Here is an 18,456-nt window from a genome sequence, read left to right as displayed (position 1 = left end):
TCACATATTCTTTGAGAAGAATCAATGCATTTAGACAACAAAACTTGTAAAAAGCTGTAAAATGCAGCAGACTAATTCTCTTATGTGTAAAAAATCTACAATACACCTTTTTCCAAGTTTGGAGGAACAGTATTTTCTGCCAAATATCAGGTAGAAAAGACTTTTAATCTTTCCAATGAAAGTGAAATCAGTAAGTCTAAAAAGATACTAACATCTGTATCTGAAGTTTGCCTTCCACCTGAAGGAAATCTAGGCATGATTTTAAACCCTTAGACTTTTCTCATAACTAAACTCCGAACATTAAGATATACCTACAATATTTTTAACAGCTCAGCTATTGCTTTTTAAAAGCTATAGCCTAACTTAAAGCCTTACAGCAATTGAACTGTGAGAACAAGGTGATGTGAGGAAGAAGTCATATATAGAAAAGAGTTTCCAGTTGCCTCTCATCTCTTTCTCAGTTGTCACAGACATTGCAGCAACTCTTCATTGTTGTGCTCCATCTTCAAATAACAGCTTGCAAAGCAAACAATGTTCCTGCAGTACTTGCACTACTATGGAGACAGAAGCCCTCAGAACGTGAGGAAACAGAACAGCAAAACACAAGCCAACACAACTTCCCACTGACATATATTTGCTATTACTAGAACACCTTTGTTAATCCTTTCAGCTGAAATTCTGGGCAAGTTTAGCTATCTCATTGGAGGTCATACAGTAAGGACCTCTCTAAACAGAGTTTTTCCAGAGTCTCCAGGGAAAACTACGGAGCATACTAACAGTCTACCAAATCCAAGCTGAGACACACACTTTCTACAGAAACAATACTTTTTAGTACTTTTAAGAAGCCTTGGGGAGACTAGAAATAGTAGGCAATGAATTGGGGAAATGAAGGGAAGAGGTAAGAGCTTTATCATTGTAAAGAGAAACTGAAAGTTAAGACTACTAAGAATGCTTTCCCCACAATCTGATAGGTTCCTCAGGTCACTTTGATACCAGTCTCCAGTCAGGTTTCAGGACTGTGTAGTTTTGCCTCAGTTTCCCTTTTCTCAGAAATTAATCTAAACGCAGGCTTTTCTCACTAGCTGTCCCTCTCAGGCAAGTGTTTCCTGAAGTTCAAGATGCTACAGATCTTCCTTCTGCCCCTCCCAGGCTCTGCTCGCAATCCATGCAAGCCATGCTATTGGCACAGAACCTTCTGCAATGGCTTCTTAAGGTTGTTCTGCCCCACATTTCCCCCTAAGCACTCAGTTTTCTGTGGCTCATTAGCTGGGAATTCTGACCTTTCACATCCATGCTGTTTTGCAGATCTCTCCCCATCAGTCTTTCAGGAAGTCCTGAAAAATGGCGTTTCACTACCCCTGCTTGCTCCACCCCTACATTCTGCAGTGATTTCAGGCAGCCATTACATTACGGCCCAATTTCCATTTTTCTCTTTCTATTATTTGGACTTGCTGCCACTCCCTTTAACAAAGGGATGAACACTTCTAAGCTCAAGAAGCTAAGAATTCAGAAGTACAAAGCAGCAACTAGGCAAAGTCCTACCAATATTTTGGGATGATGACTGTGGACTTGCATATTACAAAATCTCACAATATCCTGGAATGCACTGCAGTGACATTTGTATCCTTTTGATACCAAGGGGTAGAAATAAAAGCCTGAAGGTGTTTTATGTTCTCTATACAGGCCAGTCATCCCTCAATGATCTGACCTTGACAGCAAACAAGCATTTTGTTTAATTAAAAAGATGCTATTTCCTATTATTATAAGCAGCTGTCCCTGTGATCAGTGCACAGCCTTAGAATTACGTCTTTCAACTGACCTACTACCCACTATTTAGCCAGCCAAACGTTTCACTCATGAACCAGAACATACCTTGCAAACAACTGTATTGACACACATGTCATATCAGCTTGGCTGTGACAAAGTGGGCACAAGGCATCAAAAATCTACAGTAAGAAATGGCAGGGAGCGACAAGGTAAAAGATGGTGTCATCCCGAAGTGGGATGTCAGTAACAACATTCTATAAGCAAAAAAATCAAGATACTGCAGCTCCCTCCAGTGCACTGCTGGTAGTGGGAATGTCCATCTTGCCACGATTCTTCCTTAATTCACAGTAAGTATGAATAGTAAGGACTAAACTGTACCTTTTGAGGGGCAGGGAAGAGGAGGTGGGGACAGGGCAGCATATTTCATTCTGGCCAAAACTACAAGATGTTCACAGAGGTTCTATGCTTACCTTGTATGCAATTAGTTTATTTGATATGCCACAGATATCAAGTGAGAAGACAGTGACAGCAGCTAATCGGACAAAGAAAACAAAGGAAACAAACATTTTGGGCCCATTTTTATTCATAAGAACTTTTTAAATGTAGTAATACCTCCAGTTCTCTGAGTGCGTTATCACATTCCTTCTGCCCGGGAGCTTGCTGGGTGCACAGTGTGATGAGCTGGTTTATACTCTCAGTCACAGCTCTAGGGAGAGAAAGAAAAAGAAAAAGGTGTATTTTAAAGTTAAACTATTCCTCTTACTAAAAAATTTGTTTCATTAACTGTACACTGTGTAAAGATTTAAAACTCTTATGTTCTACTAAATTTTCTTTTCTTTTCAGTGTTTGGGGATTAATTGTATGTTAAACAGTTTACCTAGAGACCTCTTTGTTAACAAGCTTCACAGAAGCAAAAACATTCTCACTAAAGCCTTTGATAGTGATCCACACCTGAAAATCTATCCCTTCAGTGTGAACAATTAAGAAGTTAGTCTAGAAGAAACAGAAGCTTCATCTCACAGCAACAAGTGTATTGCGTGTCTGTGGCAAGGTTTTGGCTGCACGGGTGGCCTCTGTAAGAAGAGGCCAGGGGCTGCCCCATGCCAGGCACAGCTGGTTCCATAGAAGCTCCAACAGACCCACCGCAGGACACAACTGAGCCCAGCAGCCAAGCTGGTGGCACCTCTGGGAAAACACAGGTAAGAAAGGGCAAAACATCTGACAGCAGGCCAAGGTCAACCCTCTACACTAGCACAGTGACATAACTTTGCTGCCAAACGGTATTTTAGTACTTCTCCGTGTCTCATATTAACTGAATCATTTCTCAACTAGCACCCCAGAAATCTTAAAAGACACAGAAACAAGTGGCCAGTATTTCAAAAAATGTTTGAATGTAAAGTTATACTTTATACAAGTTATACTTGTATACCCTTTGCTAGCAAAGTCTTGTGTCTTGTCTGACATACTGTATTGCACACACACACACACATATAATCCTGCTATATATTTCCGTAGCCTGTTATCAAGTTGGTTTTTTTTCCTCTTTAACTAATCATTGATACTCTCTGAGTCAACAGGCATCAGCTCCCTTAGGTTTAAATCCACAGAGAACAAGATATTTTTGCATTATGTTTCTATGGGAGTTTACAGTTCTGGTGCTCTTGAACACAGGCTGAATCTGACATACTATATAGTCACTATTTATGTTTCCGATGAATGCTCTGATATTAAGCAAAATTAATTATAACTACATTCATTTTAGACTAATGGCTAACCACCCAGGAAAGTAGCTTCTAGAAGAAGAGGCTTTGTAGGAGGAAGTAGAACTCTGCTATTCATTGTTATTTATCTAAGATCATTTTCTATAACTAGGCATGTTGTCCCCAGTTTGCAAAAACTTAGCTTGTATTGTGACATTATAGTGGAATGCAAGTTTTCTGTGTTGTTTCTCATGACAAATTAGAAAATGAGTGAAATCAGAGTGCATGGAGAATATGCTTTCCTCTGGCCTTGAAAGCTCTGCATGGCATTTGGATTATTTTCTCTTTAAGAAAACTGGCACTTGATAATGTGATTGGTAACATCAATACCATGATTACCTAGACGGATGGTATCATACTGTTACAAAAGGAAAAAGGATGTGCTTATTACGTATACACCAGATTTTATGTTTAATTCCTGGGCAAAAAGAATGGAAACTAACAGACATATTTGTTTAACTGAGACTCCTACCTTTTTCAGTAGCTTTGGTGTCCTTGTGGAGCCATTCTTCCTGACTTCCTCTGCCTTTTAGGACTGTTACATATACATGTCTTGTGTCCTGTCTGGCATACTGTATTATACACATGTAGTCCTGCTATATATTTATATAGTTATCAAGTTAGGTTTTTTTCTTTAACTAATCAGTGATATTCTCCGAGTAAATGTATGTGTATATATACAAATATTTTTGCAATTATTATCTATGAAAAACAACATGCATGCCTTCACCAACGTAACACCAATACAAATGATGGGTTCTCAGCCTCCCGAACATCAGTGATTTCCATGCATCTGAAAAAATGTCATTGCATACAGACATATGAATAGATGGCAAAAATGGAAGGTTCTGTTCACTCCCAGAGAAACTTCATGCAAAAATATCTTGTCCGCTGTTGATTTTAATCTAAGAGAGACAATGCATGTTGACTCAGAGAATATCAGTGATTAAAGAAAAAACCCCACACTTGATAACAGACTAGAATTGCCAGCTTTGTAGAGGATGCAGTGTGGTCTCATGAATATCATTACCACACACCAGGTACCTGTATGCAGGAGTTACACCCAATGTACAAACATTACTTTTAAAACTATTTGGAAGCAGTAGAACCAGGAAGGTGGTCCCTCAAACACCAACCCCAGAGTAGAAGAGGACTGCTAGGACTCTAAAACCCACATTTGTTTTCACAAATACAGCATATAAATACTTGCACCCTGCAGGGAACTCAGTCACTGTTGCAGTCCTATAAGACTGTCAGAGGAAGTCAAGAAAAATGCCTCCACAAGAAGGCCAGAGCTACTGAAAAAGCTGGAGTGTCTATTATAGCTGGGAACAAAGGGGGAAGAAAGGAAAGAAAATACAAGAAGATTAATCTCAGAAGATGAGAGAAAAATGAGAAGATAAACCATCTTATAAACAGGAAGCAAAGGAAGCTGTGCCTCTTTTTTCATTTTCATGAGAAGAGAGAGAGTAAAAATACTTGACCCTGATCATATCATAGCAGGGAAAGAGAACAGAGCCTTGGCAAGCTTGTCACAAGCAGCCACGGAGGATTTGAGAAGGGAAATATGGTGTCTCCTTAGCATCTTAAACAGAAACTGAGAACTGATACAGTATTTACTTTTCATTGTTATCTGATGTCTATGTAAAACCTTATGCATGCAGACACACATACACACACTCAGCATGGCAAAATAGAACATCTAAAGGCTCTGCATGGCTCGTCTCCCTTTTTTTATTACATGCTTCTACAGAGGGAATACCAGCCTGGCAGAAACTAACAACTAACTGGGCTTCACTGGGGACACTACCTTCCTCTACACTCCAAACAGGAATGCTCCAAGCCTAAAGCAGAAATCTGTAGCAGTGTGATGCTGCAGCAGTAACAAAAGCTCATGCAACAAATTAACTTTTAAGCAGTGTGCCTTTGATTACCTACAGTTTTCCTGGAAGCTATTTTCAGGGAGACAAGATGGATGTCAGAATTGTTTTTTTGTTTTGTTTTTAACAAGTATGACAAAGTAAAGTAGCATAACTTCTTTAAGTCATCCTTTATTAAAGGAGTGGATTTATTTTTTAAACATAAAGTTATTGGTATTAGCAAAGGATGATTCTAAGGTCCAGGACAAACATCAACCACATTTTCCCCAAGGAAGTAACAGTCTTAACTTACTCACTTCCTCTCTGGGCTAATCATTCTGAGTGTAAACATTTTGGAAGACAGTATTATAAGACACATCCACACAGTCTCAGACATTCATCTGATTTAACGTTGACATTTCTAGGCGTGATGTCTATTTGTCCTTCAGCAGTCCCCTTGCAGTTTGATATTTGAGCATTCCATTTATAAACTCAGATAATTGAATAAAAAGTTAATTTGGAAAAAAAAAACTGTGGAAAGGATTCAACAAAGTGAAGGAGAGGCGATTATCCAGTCAAACAGCGAAATGCGGTGTTATTTTTCACACAACCACTGAGCCCCTTGACTGTGAAACAGGGTCCACAAGATGAAATTCAGGGCATGGTTGACAGAATCCTTAAAGTAAGGGTATCTTCCACCAAATAAGAATAGCATCTAATCCTTTCAAGTGTTCTTGATCATACACACATACACACTATTAGTGATAGGTAGCCACAACATGTTTTTAAAGAACATTCTATAGAAGAACATTATTCAATCTCTTTTCTTTGTTAGGGATTGAGAGGCTTACTGTTAGCTACTGCCTTGTCAGAACACAGATGGTAACAAACCAGTAGGTAAAACACACTAGTCCCTTTCAAAAACCAGGCCAACTCTTCAGCTGCTGGTTCTTATTTCCACCAAGGGTAACAAGTTATGTCAGTTAACGAACTACTCCAAAATAAGCAGTTTTCCTCCGGCCTACTTTCATTTAAATAGAAGTGCAGGTTCCAACCTCTCAGTTAACTGTCAATAGCAGAAGAATATATAAACACATTCTAAATATCACAGAGAAAAGCAAATATCTTAGTAAAACCTAAAGCAAGCAACACATCCTTACCTTGCTGCTGCTGCTAAGAGGTTCTTGGCATTAGGAGCTCCAGGATCAACAGACAGAGACTTGGCAGCTAGTAACAGCTTGCTGGAAGCCATAGAGATGCTCTTGAGGTTACCTATTACTTGAATCTGGTCCTCTTTAGTCTGAAAAGCCACAGCAGCATAACATTTAAGTGCAGAGTTTGCAATAAAAAGAGTGTGCTAAAACCACATTTGGAAACCCAGTGTGTTTATCCACCTGAAACCACTGACACGCAGGGGACTATAGTCCAGAGAAGGACATGGACCAAAGCCTCTGTTCACCCGGACAGGTGCCTCTAGCTTCACTTACATCACAGAAAAAGAAACCCATATAACGGATAGCTTGGTTTCTAACAGTGGCAGTATTCACAAATGAGCAACGGAGAAACTTTACTACTTGTTGAACAATGCTTTTGTTGTCAAGACTCTCATGTGTCTCTGCCTGGCACAGCTGATCCACATTATTCAGTCAGTGTACACTGACTGTATTCTAGCATCTTCTGTGTAACCCACAGGCTCTCTAGCATCTAACTGGAATTACTCACACAAAAAGATCCCTCCAGAAAGTGCTCTATCCCAAGAAAATACGTTTCTATTAAGCCTACATTGGTAAACATTCCGACTTGGATATTTGATTGCTTATTTTAAGCCATTGCTTGAAAAAGAAAACCTGCATACACATACAATTACAGGGAAGTACTCCATTATCACAGCAAATAGCTGTGACTAGATTCTTCTGTCAGTGATCAGTAGAAGTGAATCAGTTCTTTCTAACAGTCTGTTCAGGGTTTTACGTAAAGAGGTTGCATATTACTCACTGATGTGAATAGCTTTTACTGTGTATTTACATTCTGCTTCCTCCCTACCCCCCTATTTTGCTAGGCATCCAAAATATCTGGTATTGCTTCTGTTCAGGCCAAATAACTAGACACAGACAGAAAGCATTCTCTTTTGAAGGATCAGCCATTAATAACTAAGATGACTATCATCCCCTATGTCAGCAGGATAAGCAAATCAGCAAGGGCCACAAGGTCATCAGCAGCTGGAATTCTCTTTTCAAGTAGCTATTTGCAGTATCATTTCTACCTTTGCCTTCATTGAATTGCCTCAAGCAACACATTCCAGAAGTCAATGAGGCCCATGGCTAAACAGACAGTCAGGTACCTAACTCCTACTCAGAGGATCAGCTGATATTTGCTGCCTAACTCACTTCATGGGTCTGGAACCTGAATGATTAAGTCATTGTCCAATCTCTCTACTCATCTCTATCTACAAAGCATCTGCACTATAGAGATATTTCACAAATGACTTCAAAGGACTGGCACACTCAAGACTTGCTGGCTAGTTTTCTTTCAGCAATCATTTCTTAGGTTTGCAAGTTCCTCCTACTAACTAGGGCAAAACAGTCTGCAGATGCTTTTTTCTGCAAGTCCTCCTAGCTCTCCTGGTACATGCTGAACATTTGTTAAGTCACCTCCAAATGACCAATTAGTGTAATTCAGTACACCTCAATCCAGTAAGATAAAATGAAGGCGATACCTCCAACTTCAAGTGAGTACCTAGACTAGTAGGAATAAGCTAGATAGTATGTGAAAACATTCCTGATTGTTACTGAATTCATCAGAATAGGACTCTGCCAGATTTTAAATCACTAACCAGAAGTCCAAGTGCTTGCTGTCAGATCGATGGCGTTTTAGCCAGCCCTCTTCAAATGCTTGCTCCACTCTGTAGCAGGTCCACACCAGCACGCACCATAGAGCAGTATCAAGTCTGGATTTTAAATGCATCTTTTCCTTCCTCTACTTAAAGCATTTGAAAATTAGCAAGGAAAGATGCTAAATTTTGAACAGTGTTCATATAAATTATGCTTCATGGTAGTCCTACCAAAATAGAAGCAACCCTTTCCATAAGCTTTGAGAGGTTCAGAACACCTTTGTACCTTCAGATATACAGCTCAAACTAGTTAACAGCCCAAACTAGACAGAGGAGTAGTATGAAGTCATATTTCTGACTGGGCACAGGAACAAATACCAGTATCTTGCGTAAAAAGCAAATGCTGAGTTGACTTCACTCGAGTTAACCAGTTACAGATGACTGCTTCATAACAAACATCACCTGTCATATTTGGATACGCTCACACTAGCATACGGTACTGTGCTAGAAGATAACCAAAATACCGCACTGCCAGATACTATGCCCGAGATAACCCTTGGTCCCAATTAGCAAGATAAAAAAAAAAAAACAACTTACTTGTGCTTGGCCAGCCATTTCAATACCAGCATCAAGAAATTCATCAAAATCATCGCTGAATTTTCCAGAGGCTGCAGCCAGTTCCCCACTTTGGCCCCGGGTAGCATGGACAACTTCTCCTGCTGACTGATTCAGGTCTGCTGCTGCCTGGTTCAGTTCACTCTGAGCTTCTTGAAATGACTTAGAACTTGGAGGTAGCTGTGAGAGACCCAAGTGTCCTATTTTATTGCCTATCACATCACACCAGCCCTTCACAACTGGGAAGCTCAACATAATTCAAGAAGACTAAATGCAATACAGTCATGAGCTTTACATACAAGCCAGAATGGAAGTACTCCATTGCAGTAGCAACTGGACTGCTAGTGATTCAGTTCTGAATGCAGAATAGTCCAACTATGGGACAGCTATCAACTAGAAATCTATACAACGACCTTAGTCCCACTATTTCTTTCAAGGGACAGACAAGTACGTAAGCCTTTCAAGGGACAGAGATGATGACAGCCATTTTATGGTTCAACGACAAAGTTTGAAGTGATGAACTCAGTGGCAAAAGTTGGAGAATTTTGGTCTCCAAGTCATCATTCATTTCCACAAACAAGCTTTCCAGAACACCACACAAGTATTGGCAGCTCTTCACAATGACTCTAAGCTCCTGACCTGGTTTTACCAAAAGGCATTGCACAAACATATCCAAGTACAATTCCTCCTTCATTCACAGGTAGCAGGATCACTGGTATGTGCAAAAAAGTTATTCAAATCATATAACCTTCTGGCAAATTACTAATTCACAAAGGGTTGTTTTTGACATGGATGCAGTTAAACAGAAATATAACAATTATTCTCCTTGCACAAAATGACCATAGAGGCACTAAACATTTTTTGACCGACCACAATGCTCCTTAAACTGAACTGATCACTTCTAGGGGGAAGATCGATTATAATTTTCAAATCTTCATATTCTTCACAATATTAAGTCACAGTTGGCATTTTCTAAAAACCAAACTAATGGTGATCTATGAAAACAACTTTAATACTGCCTTTATAAGCCACAGACACATTTTACCTTTCCCATAAATGAGAAGAACAGCATTTCAGCAGAAGTAACAGCTACTTGAAAGCTGCATAAACTTAAACAAAACTTATATGAAGTATACCTAGGGCATATTTACTACATAATAATTTGACACATGGGGAACCTAGATCTGCTTTTCAGTTCTCTGAAATTTATTTCTACGTTAAAAGACATCTCACCGAATCAACAAGGAGCTTCTTGCTAGATTCCCCAATACTCTTCAAGGCCACATCCACATCCTTTTGTCCAGGCAGACAATTCACGCAGTTATTCAAAGAGTGAGACACTGCTTTTGCCACCTACAACACAGAAGTAAATACCTCCAGTAAACACTGAGAAAGGCTTAAGTGGTCATTTATCTAATAGGAGGCACATTCTACAGCCAGCAATTCCTACATTCCAACTCTAACAAGACTATTTTTGAGGCTTGTGACTTTCTTGGTTTGCTCACCTGTAGTGTAGCAGTAGTCATTATTTATGCTCACCCATTTGATAGGATAGTGTTGGCAGGGCAGATCCACAACTGCTCCTGGCACCTGGGATAAAGGCTGCAGCACTGCAGAGTGCCCAGGTGGCCAAGAAGGCCAACAGCATCCTGGCTTGTATCAGGAATGCTGTGGCCAGCAGGAGCAGGGAGGTGATTGTCCCCCTGTACTCGGCGCTGGTGAGGCCGCACCTGGAATACTGTGTCCAGTTTTGGGCCCCTCACTACAAGAAAGACATTGAGGTGCTGGAGCGTGTTCAGAGAAGGGCAACGAAGCTGGTGAAGGGTCTGGAGAACAAGTCTTATGAGGAGCGGCTGAGGGAACTGGGGTTGTTTAGCCTGGAAAAGAGGAGGCTGAGGGGAGACCTTATCGCTCTCTACAACTACCTGAAAGGAGGTTGTAGTGAGGTGGGTGTTGGTCTCTTCTCCCAAGTAGCTAGCGATAGGACGAGAGGAAATGGGCTTAAGCTGCGCCAGGGGAGGTTTAGACTGGAAATTAGGAAAAATTTCTTTACGGAAAGGGTGGTCAGGCATTGGAACAGGCTGCCCAGAGAGGTGGTGGAGTCACCATCCCTGGAGGCGTTTAAAAAACGGGTAGATGTGGCACTTCGGGATGTGGTTTAGTCTGGTCTACCCTTGATTAGTCTAGAGTGGGCTTGGTAGTGTAGGTTAATGGTTGGACTGGATGATCTTAAAGGTCTTTTCCAACCTAGATGATTCTATGATTCTATGATTAACCATATATTAATCACAGAAATCCTTTGCATGCTACTTTTTTCAGACAAAGTCCTGATTAAAACAAATGTCTCCTCATAAGAAATTATTTAAAATATAGGCCAATTATAGAACTTTTCAAACCAGTAAAAAAGAATCTGTTACTTCTTAGAGTCATCAAAAGCAGTGGTGCCACATGTGTGGAAAACGTGCATTCATTTTTTTTAATTTAACATGAATACAGAGCCTTCACTTGATAATGATCAGTTTAACAGTTGTTTCATTTTTGCAGTCAAGCAGCCTACCCAAATATGTTGTGGGTAAAAGCACTTAACTGCATCTTTGTTTAAGTTTATTTTTCTAAAAGATTACTAAAATACCACACTTTGCACCATCTGCATTGTTTAACCTAAGTGTGATGTTACTATCCAAGAGTTGCTGGAAGGACGAGAAAGCGGACATTCCTTGCAGCCTTATTTTCTGTTGTTCTCTCTCATTATTTAATCCTGTGTTTCACTGGGTGTTTGATAATTCATGTAGCTGCTCAAGTTGCAACTTACCTGGGCTAATCTCTGCTGACTGTCTGCATCCCCTGGTGCAGCCAGGGCCTGCTTCGCCTCCTGAATAAGCATAGCAGAGCCTTCCATGACATCCCTTGCTGAATCCAACATTGCATGTGCTGCCACAGGGTCAGTAGTAGATGCTGCAACCCCTCGTGCCGCCTGAGCCAAAGTCTTCAAAGCCTGAGCAGTTTCTCTGGCAGCAACTCCTGTGTTCAGATTTGATCAAGGATTCTGTTAGTACCCTTTAAGATGATCTTTGTATTTTATGACAGATGAATTTGCAGGTAATGATCCCATTGCAAAATAACATTACAAATGCAGTTCAAAAGAAAGTCTTCAAACACGAACACATTTAAAATATACAGCATCATTTGCCTAGAGAAATGTCTGAAGTGAAGCCATAAAGTAACTATCATATCCCAAAGACCACATTCTGGGCACGGCTCTACATCAGTGACTAAATCTGAGTGAAGCACTGAAAAACAAGAAAATCTAAAACCTGGAAATGAGGAAAAACTCATACTCCAAGCTGTGGGGAAAAGTGATTGTCTGCAAGAACAGTGTACACGACTTCAGAGCCACAGCACCTCTGCCGCTTCTGAAAATGCGGCTTTGGATTTTTTTAGAGAATAAACACAGCAATAGCTTAAGTTCAAGAAATTTAAAAAAATTAAGAGAGATCATTAGAGATGATACAACTTGCTATAACCTAACATCACTGTGAGTACAAACATATAAAAATAACTGAATGAAGTCCCAGAGAGGACATAATGAAATTAGTTTCTGTGGTCTGTCTGACCAACATTATAGGACATTCATCAACTCTAGCGCTAAGACGTACAACTGTATGAATAATGGTCCCATTCTTCTATTTTTGAAATTTAATTCAGCCCTTAATGAAAACAAATATAAAATAGTCTTCTAAAAGACCTTAATTAGCACATAGTCTAGTCAGCAACACATGCAATTACTGTAGGTGGTATATTTTGAGTGATAACGTTAAAATCATGCTATTCCTACCAAAAGAAAACTATAGAAAAGGTTCACATTTGCTGTACAAGACCTCTTGGTTATCGCTATTTAAGCATTAAAAATAATTAGAATGTTTAATATCCCTGTTGGAAATGTTTAGAAAGCTGGGACATCACAACAAAATACAACCCACAAAGTAGCCATGTTAGCATTTTAACACCAGTGCCTTTTAACATTTTTCTCTTCCAATCAACTGAGCATTTTTAAATGCAGAAACTTAAGAAGATAATGAAAAGCAAGTGATATTATATGTCAAAGTAAAGCCAAGCTAGGCAGAGAAACAATACTGCCTACGTTGCAGTTACAACCTTTCTATTTGACAAACCACAGAGAGCTTTCTATGTTCTTAATTTAAAGAAAATTTCAGGAAAAATACCCACACTTTTTGTTCCCTTTATTTACAGTACCCTTAAGCATCTTTTAAGTTTGACTTAATTTATCACAGCACCACAAAATAAAAAGGCCTGATTGTTTTGCTTTCAATCTGGTGCTGCTTTCATCCTCTACAATGACTTCAGTACACTTCAGTACAAAGTAAAAAGAAATTTGCAGTTGCAGACAAGAGGGAACTATTAAATAGTGAATATAAGGTGTAAAGAATTTTTATCACAGAGAAACAGCAGAATGTCATAACACCTGCAAACATTTGGTCCTTGCTTGAGTACACAACAGTTTTTGCATAAGACGACAGTACGAGATAGAAAGGAACTCATTGCTTTGTAGGATTTCCCAACCAAACAGCTCTTATAGCCTGATGTTAAGAGAGCTACTAGATTCAATTATTCACTTACTTGATATCAGCTGCAAGTATCTGTATTCCTTTGCCAGATACCCAGTTCTAACTTCTGCATAACTGTGATAGAAACATGAGCCCCCTTAATGCAATTACATCTGCTTCAAATGAAAGCAATTGTAAGTTATGCAGCCCTGATGCAAGTATATCCAATGAAGTGGTAATTGCCATAATGCATTTTATCAGTCATATTTAAAAAAAAAAATCCTACAGTAGCATTTGCGTCAACAGCTTTCACTTCTTACGGAAATAAGGAGACAGAACATTTTACCATCTAAGAGTAATTCTTTTTTCCCCCCTGCAAGGAGCATTTTCCTTATTAAGGTGTTTCTGGTTTCTAAAAGTACAGGTACAAAAACAAATTGCAGAATCTGTGTGCCCACACTGAGCTTTAACTCAAACTATGCAAATGTGATCAATGAGTCAGAGAGACTAGCTGCATTATACATGTAAACTGGTAACATCTAGTAAGAGATGCAGTTTTAAACGTCACCAAGCTATCCCAAGTACGTTTGCATCCTGTGCTTCAAAAGATATCCAGAGACCCTTTTAACCTTCTGAAAGGACATGGCAACATTTCCAGTGGCACTGACCTTTAAATTGCATTACATTTTAGTTCTGTCCTTCACAGAGTTTGCGGCATATATTTACAAAAACAACAGATGTCTCAATCTATCCTGATTATATACAGGCACACAGCAGATTGTAACTCTATTCTTTTATGAAGCACATTATTTACACTGGTGATTCCTAAATTGCCACAAAATTCACTATCAGCATCAAGGAAAAAAAAAAAAAAAGAGAAGTGAGCAATTCCTTGATTTAAGTAGTCTGTCATAACAAAAAATCCTATCAAGTATTTTATGGAAAGCAGAGGTTTCACAGAGACTCTATGAATAAAACACTACCTGTGTAGTGCTCGTTGCCTTGAGCAGCACAAGTTAACAACTGGGCCATTGATGAACCGACCGCTTTGGATGTACTTCCCAGGTCCTGAGCACATTTCTCAAGCTGTGAAAAATTGCAAAGGACAAAATTCTTCGTTTAAGCTCAACTAAAACACGCTTGTTTTTTAAACAGTATTAAAAAATTCCTTGTTCCACAAAACCCAAGCTTCTACCTCAGCTACTGAACACACACATAGTTTCTCTGAAACCTGATTAGCATGTTTTCCCTGTCCCAGGTGAAATAAATTAACATATTAGACAATATGAGCAACAAAACTATTTTATAATCAGCAATGGAAATCAATACCTTCATCGGAGGAGAAGGGGCGGGTGTTGCCAAATAAAACATTTCACTTTCTAAGCCTACCAGGACTGGTAGTCTTAGAATTATTGAGTTCTCATCTTTGTCACTATTGAAAAGAAATTCTTTTTGACAAGAAAAGACTGAAACACTGCTGCTACTAAACTGTAATTTGTACAGGAAAGAAGGAGGCCCTACAGTCCTAAGAGTAATTCTGCTACAGAACGTGCTTCTGGTGTAGTAGGAATACATACTCTTGTCAAGAGAATTAGTGCAAAATCCTATCAGTGTCATCATTATCCAAAGCCTAATGACTTGTTTTGCCTCTAATACTTAAAATTTTTAACAGCTAACTTTGTTTGTTTGTTTTTAAATGAAGAACATCCTTCCTCAATTACAGTTTCTCCTGGGAGAGGTTTTAACTGTCCATCCACAGCTGCCATCTTCGCATCTTGCAGTTCATTTTTGAGTGTCTGGACTGTATTCAAAGCAGAGTCGATTTCCATTGGACCACATGCTTCATGAGCCTATTCAGAAATCAGACCAGTATCACTATTAGCAGCCATAAGCCACTATCAGAAATAGTAAAGGCTTCAGATACAATCTCCCCCTCCCAAATTATTGCTCTCATGACTTTAGAGGCCATTGTGGGCACTTTAAGTGTTACACATCATGGATTCCAAACTCCTGCACAATATTCTTAGCTTGTGAATAGAATAACACACTGTTAAGAGCCACCAGGGGAGTGAGATGCACGTAGCTTGTGTACCCATACCTTCACACTAGGCAGTCCAGGTACTGAGAAAATAAATGCTGCAGTCTGAACTTCACCTGTGACACATAGCCTAACTATGCATCGTGACTAAAGTCATCCTTCAGATGTAACAGCAGCTCAGAGCTTTGATGTGCTGCTCCACATATACCCTCCTCCTGTCTTTCTGGGTATGGGTAGCACAACCTTTTCAGTTTTCTTGCCACGTCTCCCTCCCCTTTCTATTATGACACAGAAGCCACCTGGGAGTCTGAGCAAACTGCACAAAAAGCAGCACTGAGAAGTGAACACTGCCTGAGCACGAGCCATTCCCTTGGGGGAGACACAGTGGGAGCGAGCCTGTGACCACCATCCAAGCCACCTTGCTTTAGCTGATTAAAACTAGCATTTACCCACCTTCTGGGAGGCGGTTCGTAGCTCAGCTAAGCTGGTAGCAAGATTCTTCGCACACTGACTTAGCTGCATTGCTGCTGCTTGATCAGTCACAGTGGGGACTGCAGCTTTAGCAGATGCCACCATTTTACTTCCAGGCTGTTTAAAGAACAGTGAACACAATTGGTTTTACTAGCTCATTTTCTTTAAAGAAGGCTTAGGGTTCAACAAACAAACAGCTTCCTTCATTCACACACTCATGAGGTTTCTAGATCTTCTGTAATGACCATTTCATGCACTTCCCTGCTCCTTAACCATGCACCATCGAGGTCCCAGCCTTTTAGTCATATGCTGCACCCTGTCATAATTCCACATTGCAGTGTCCTCTGCAGCAGGACTCGTAAGTGCTTTACTAGTACGATGACTACTTCATTAGTATCAATGTCTGCCTGAGGCCTTTGAGTACTCATGTAGACCACTTAAAAATATTTAAACGTGCACTTTTGCCATTCAGCATCCATGTAGTACGAACAAGTCCAGGTGGCATAGATGGCAAATTTGTCTCAATGTTTCTAAATATTAAACTCTGCCAAAATTCTATAAATTGAAAACTGTAATTCAAGCAATGACTCTTCACAGGGTTCGCTGCTGATACCATTAAAATACTTTGCTGATTCTCACCATCACCATAGTGCACACATACAGCCAGAAGGGAGATGGATCATTTTAATGACTCCAAAGGGAACCATATAGCAAAATGCTCAGAGAGCATTGTTTGCGATACCTCTGTCTACATGGGACCATAAAGAATCTACTAACAGCAACCAACGAAAGGGTTTATTTCCATTCCACGTTTAAGGCAGGACTAACTGGTGCCAAGTAATGATCATGTCATTACATGGAGAATTGGTTTCTTCTGTTTGTTTCTTGTAACGTCAACAGTAAACTCAATAGTTTTGTTATCAACGCTCAATATTTAATATTTTTTTTTTTTAAAGATATTTTGGAAGAAGCACAGAGTCAAAGTTTGTGTTTTGTTTAAAACTTCAATCAAGATCCATTACATATGCAGGCTAGTATCTAAAAAAACATGGTAATATTCCCTTTTATTTGTGAAGAATCCTGAGCTTGTTGGTGCAACACTAACTTTACTTTCACTAAGAAAGATGACAACAGCAGCTCACATATTCAGACCTCTGCTTAGAAAGAGGCTGAATTCTCTCCATCTTGTTCTTTAAACTCTTTTCCAGAAGGCAAGTACCACAGCAATGAATGTTTCTTCTCCATACACTTCAGTTTTCTTGTTACTTTTATCCTCATCCATTTTGGCAGTTTTCACTCTCCACAGATTCAACATACTTCAGCCATCTGACCTGAGGAACTAAACTCTCCTTAGCTATGGCTCATTGTCAGTGATGAACTTCTTTACATGGTTCTTAACAGCTTACTGCTTATTTATCACAAATAAAAACATACAGCACTAAAAAATGTTTTTTGCTCTGACAGAATCTACTGCAGCACTTAATTTACTTCACCTGAAGGAAGTTCTGGCTGGAATTTATTAGAGCAAGCTGGGCACTGAGGTCTTCTGCCTGCGCTTGACTTCCTCTTACACCCTGCACCAACTGAGGAATGTGGTCTGCAACATTCTGTAATAAACAAAGGGAGAAGCTTTTAGTAGATAAATAAAAACTCCAAACCATCTGATACTAAAGCAAGCCCTCTCCCCATCTGCCTTAAAGACAACCTGTAGTATTACAGGTACAATACTCCTGTGCCTTCGCAGAATTTATTTAGGATTCCATGGAACTGAATTAATACACGATAGAATTTTTCAGAGACATTCTACTTAAGAAATCTTTATTCAAGATACTCATTAGTTTAAAGATCCTACAAGATCTACAAGAAACCAAAAAGTTGTGGTGAATGGAGTTAAGCCCAGTTGGCAACCGGTCACGAGCGGTGTTCCCCAGGGCTCTGTTTTGGGGCCAGTCTTGTTTAACATCTTTATCAATGATCTGGATGAGGGGATTGAGTGCACCTTCAGTAAGTTTGCAGATGACACCAAACTGGGTGGGAGTGTCCATCTGCTGGAGGGTAGGATGGCCCTGCAGAGGGACCTGGACAGGCTGGATTGATGGGCCGTGGCCAACTGGATGAGGTTCAACAAGGCCAAGTGCCGGGTCCTGCACTTGGGTCACAACAACCCCATGCAACGCTACAGGCTTGGGGAAGAGTGGCTGGAAAGCTGCCTGGCCGAAAAGGACCTGGGGGTGTTAGTAGATAGCCAGCTGAACTTGAGCCAGCAGTGTGCCCAGGTGGCCAAGAAGGCCAACAGCATCCTGGCTTGTATCAGGAATAGCGTGGCCAGCAGGAGCAGGGAGGTGATTGTGCCCCTGTACTCGATGCTGGTGAGGCCGCACCTGGAATACTGTGTCCAGTTTTGGGCCCCTCACTACAAGAAAGACATTGAGGTGCTGGAGCGTGTCCAGAGAAGGGCAACGAAGCTGGTGAAGGGTCTGGAGCACAGGCCTTATGAGGAGCGGCTGAGGGAACTGGGGTTGTTTAGCCTGGAGAAGAGGAGGCTGAGGGG

At 40.1% G+C, this 18,456-nt stretch overlaps 1 protein-coding gene across 1 annotated transcript in view; it reads right to left on the bottom strand.

Annotated features, from left to right (window-relative positions):
- TLN2 (talin 2) overlaps positions 1–18,456 on the bottom strand; it is a 118,565-nt gene that overhangs the window by 59,272 nt on the left and 40,837 nt on the right. Inside the window, exons 22-30 of the mRNA XM_075713535.1 lie at positions 17,399–17,512; positions 15,888–16,022; positions 15,118–15,246; positions 14,380–14,482; positions 11,644–11,852; positions 10,065–10,184; positions 8,814–9,011; positions 6,547–6,686; positions 2,380–2,473 (exon numbers count right to left, since the gene is read on the bottom strand). Coding sequence (XP_075569650.1) covers positions 2,380–2,473; positions 6,547–6,686; positions 8,814–9,011; positions 10,065–10,184; positions 11,644–11,852; positions 14,380–14,482; positions 15,118–15,246; positions 15,888–16,022; positions 17,399–17,512 — 1,242 coding nt within the window. The remainder of the gene's footprint in view (positions 1–2,379; positions 2,474–6,546; positions 6,687–8,813; positions 9,012–10,064; positions 10,185–11,643; positions 11,853–14,379; positions 14,483–15,117; positions 15,247–15,887; positions 16,023–17,398; positions 17,513–18,456) is intronic.

Source organism: Pelecanus crispus, chromosome 7 (genome assembly GCF_030463565.1).
Source record: "Pelecanus crispus isolate bPelCri1 chromosome 7, bPelCri1.pri, whole genome shotgun sequence".
NCBI classification, from domain to species: domain Eukaryota; kingdom Metazoa; phylum Chordata; class Aves; order Pelecaniformes; family Pelecanidae; genus Pelecanus; species Pelecanus crispus.
Note: the sequence above shows the minus strand (reverse complement) of the source record. Positions and strands in the feature narration are given on the sequence as shown.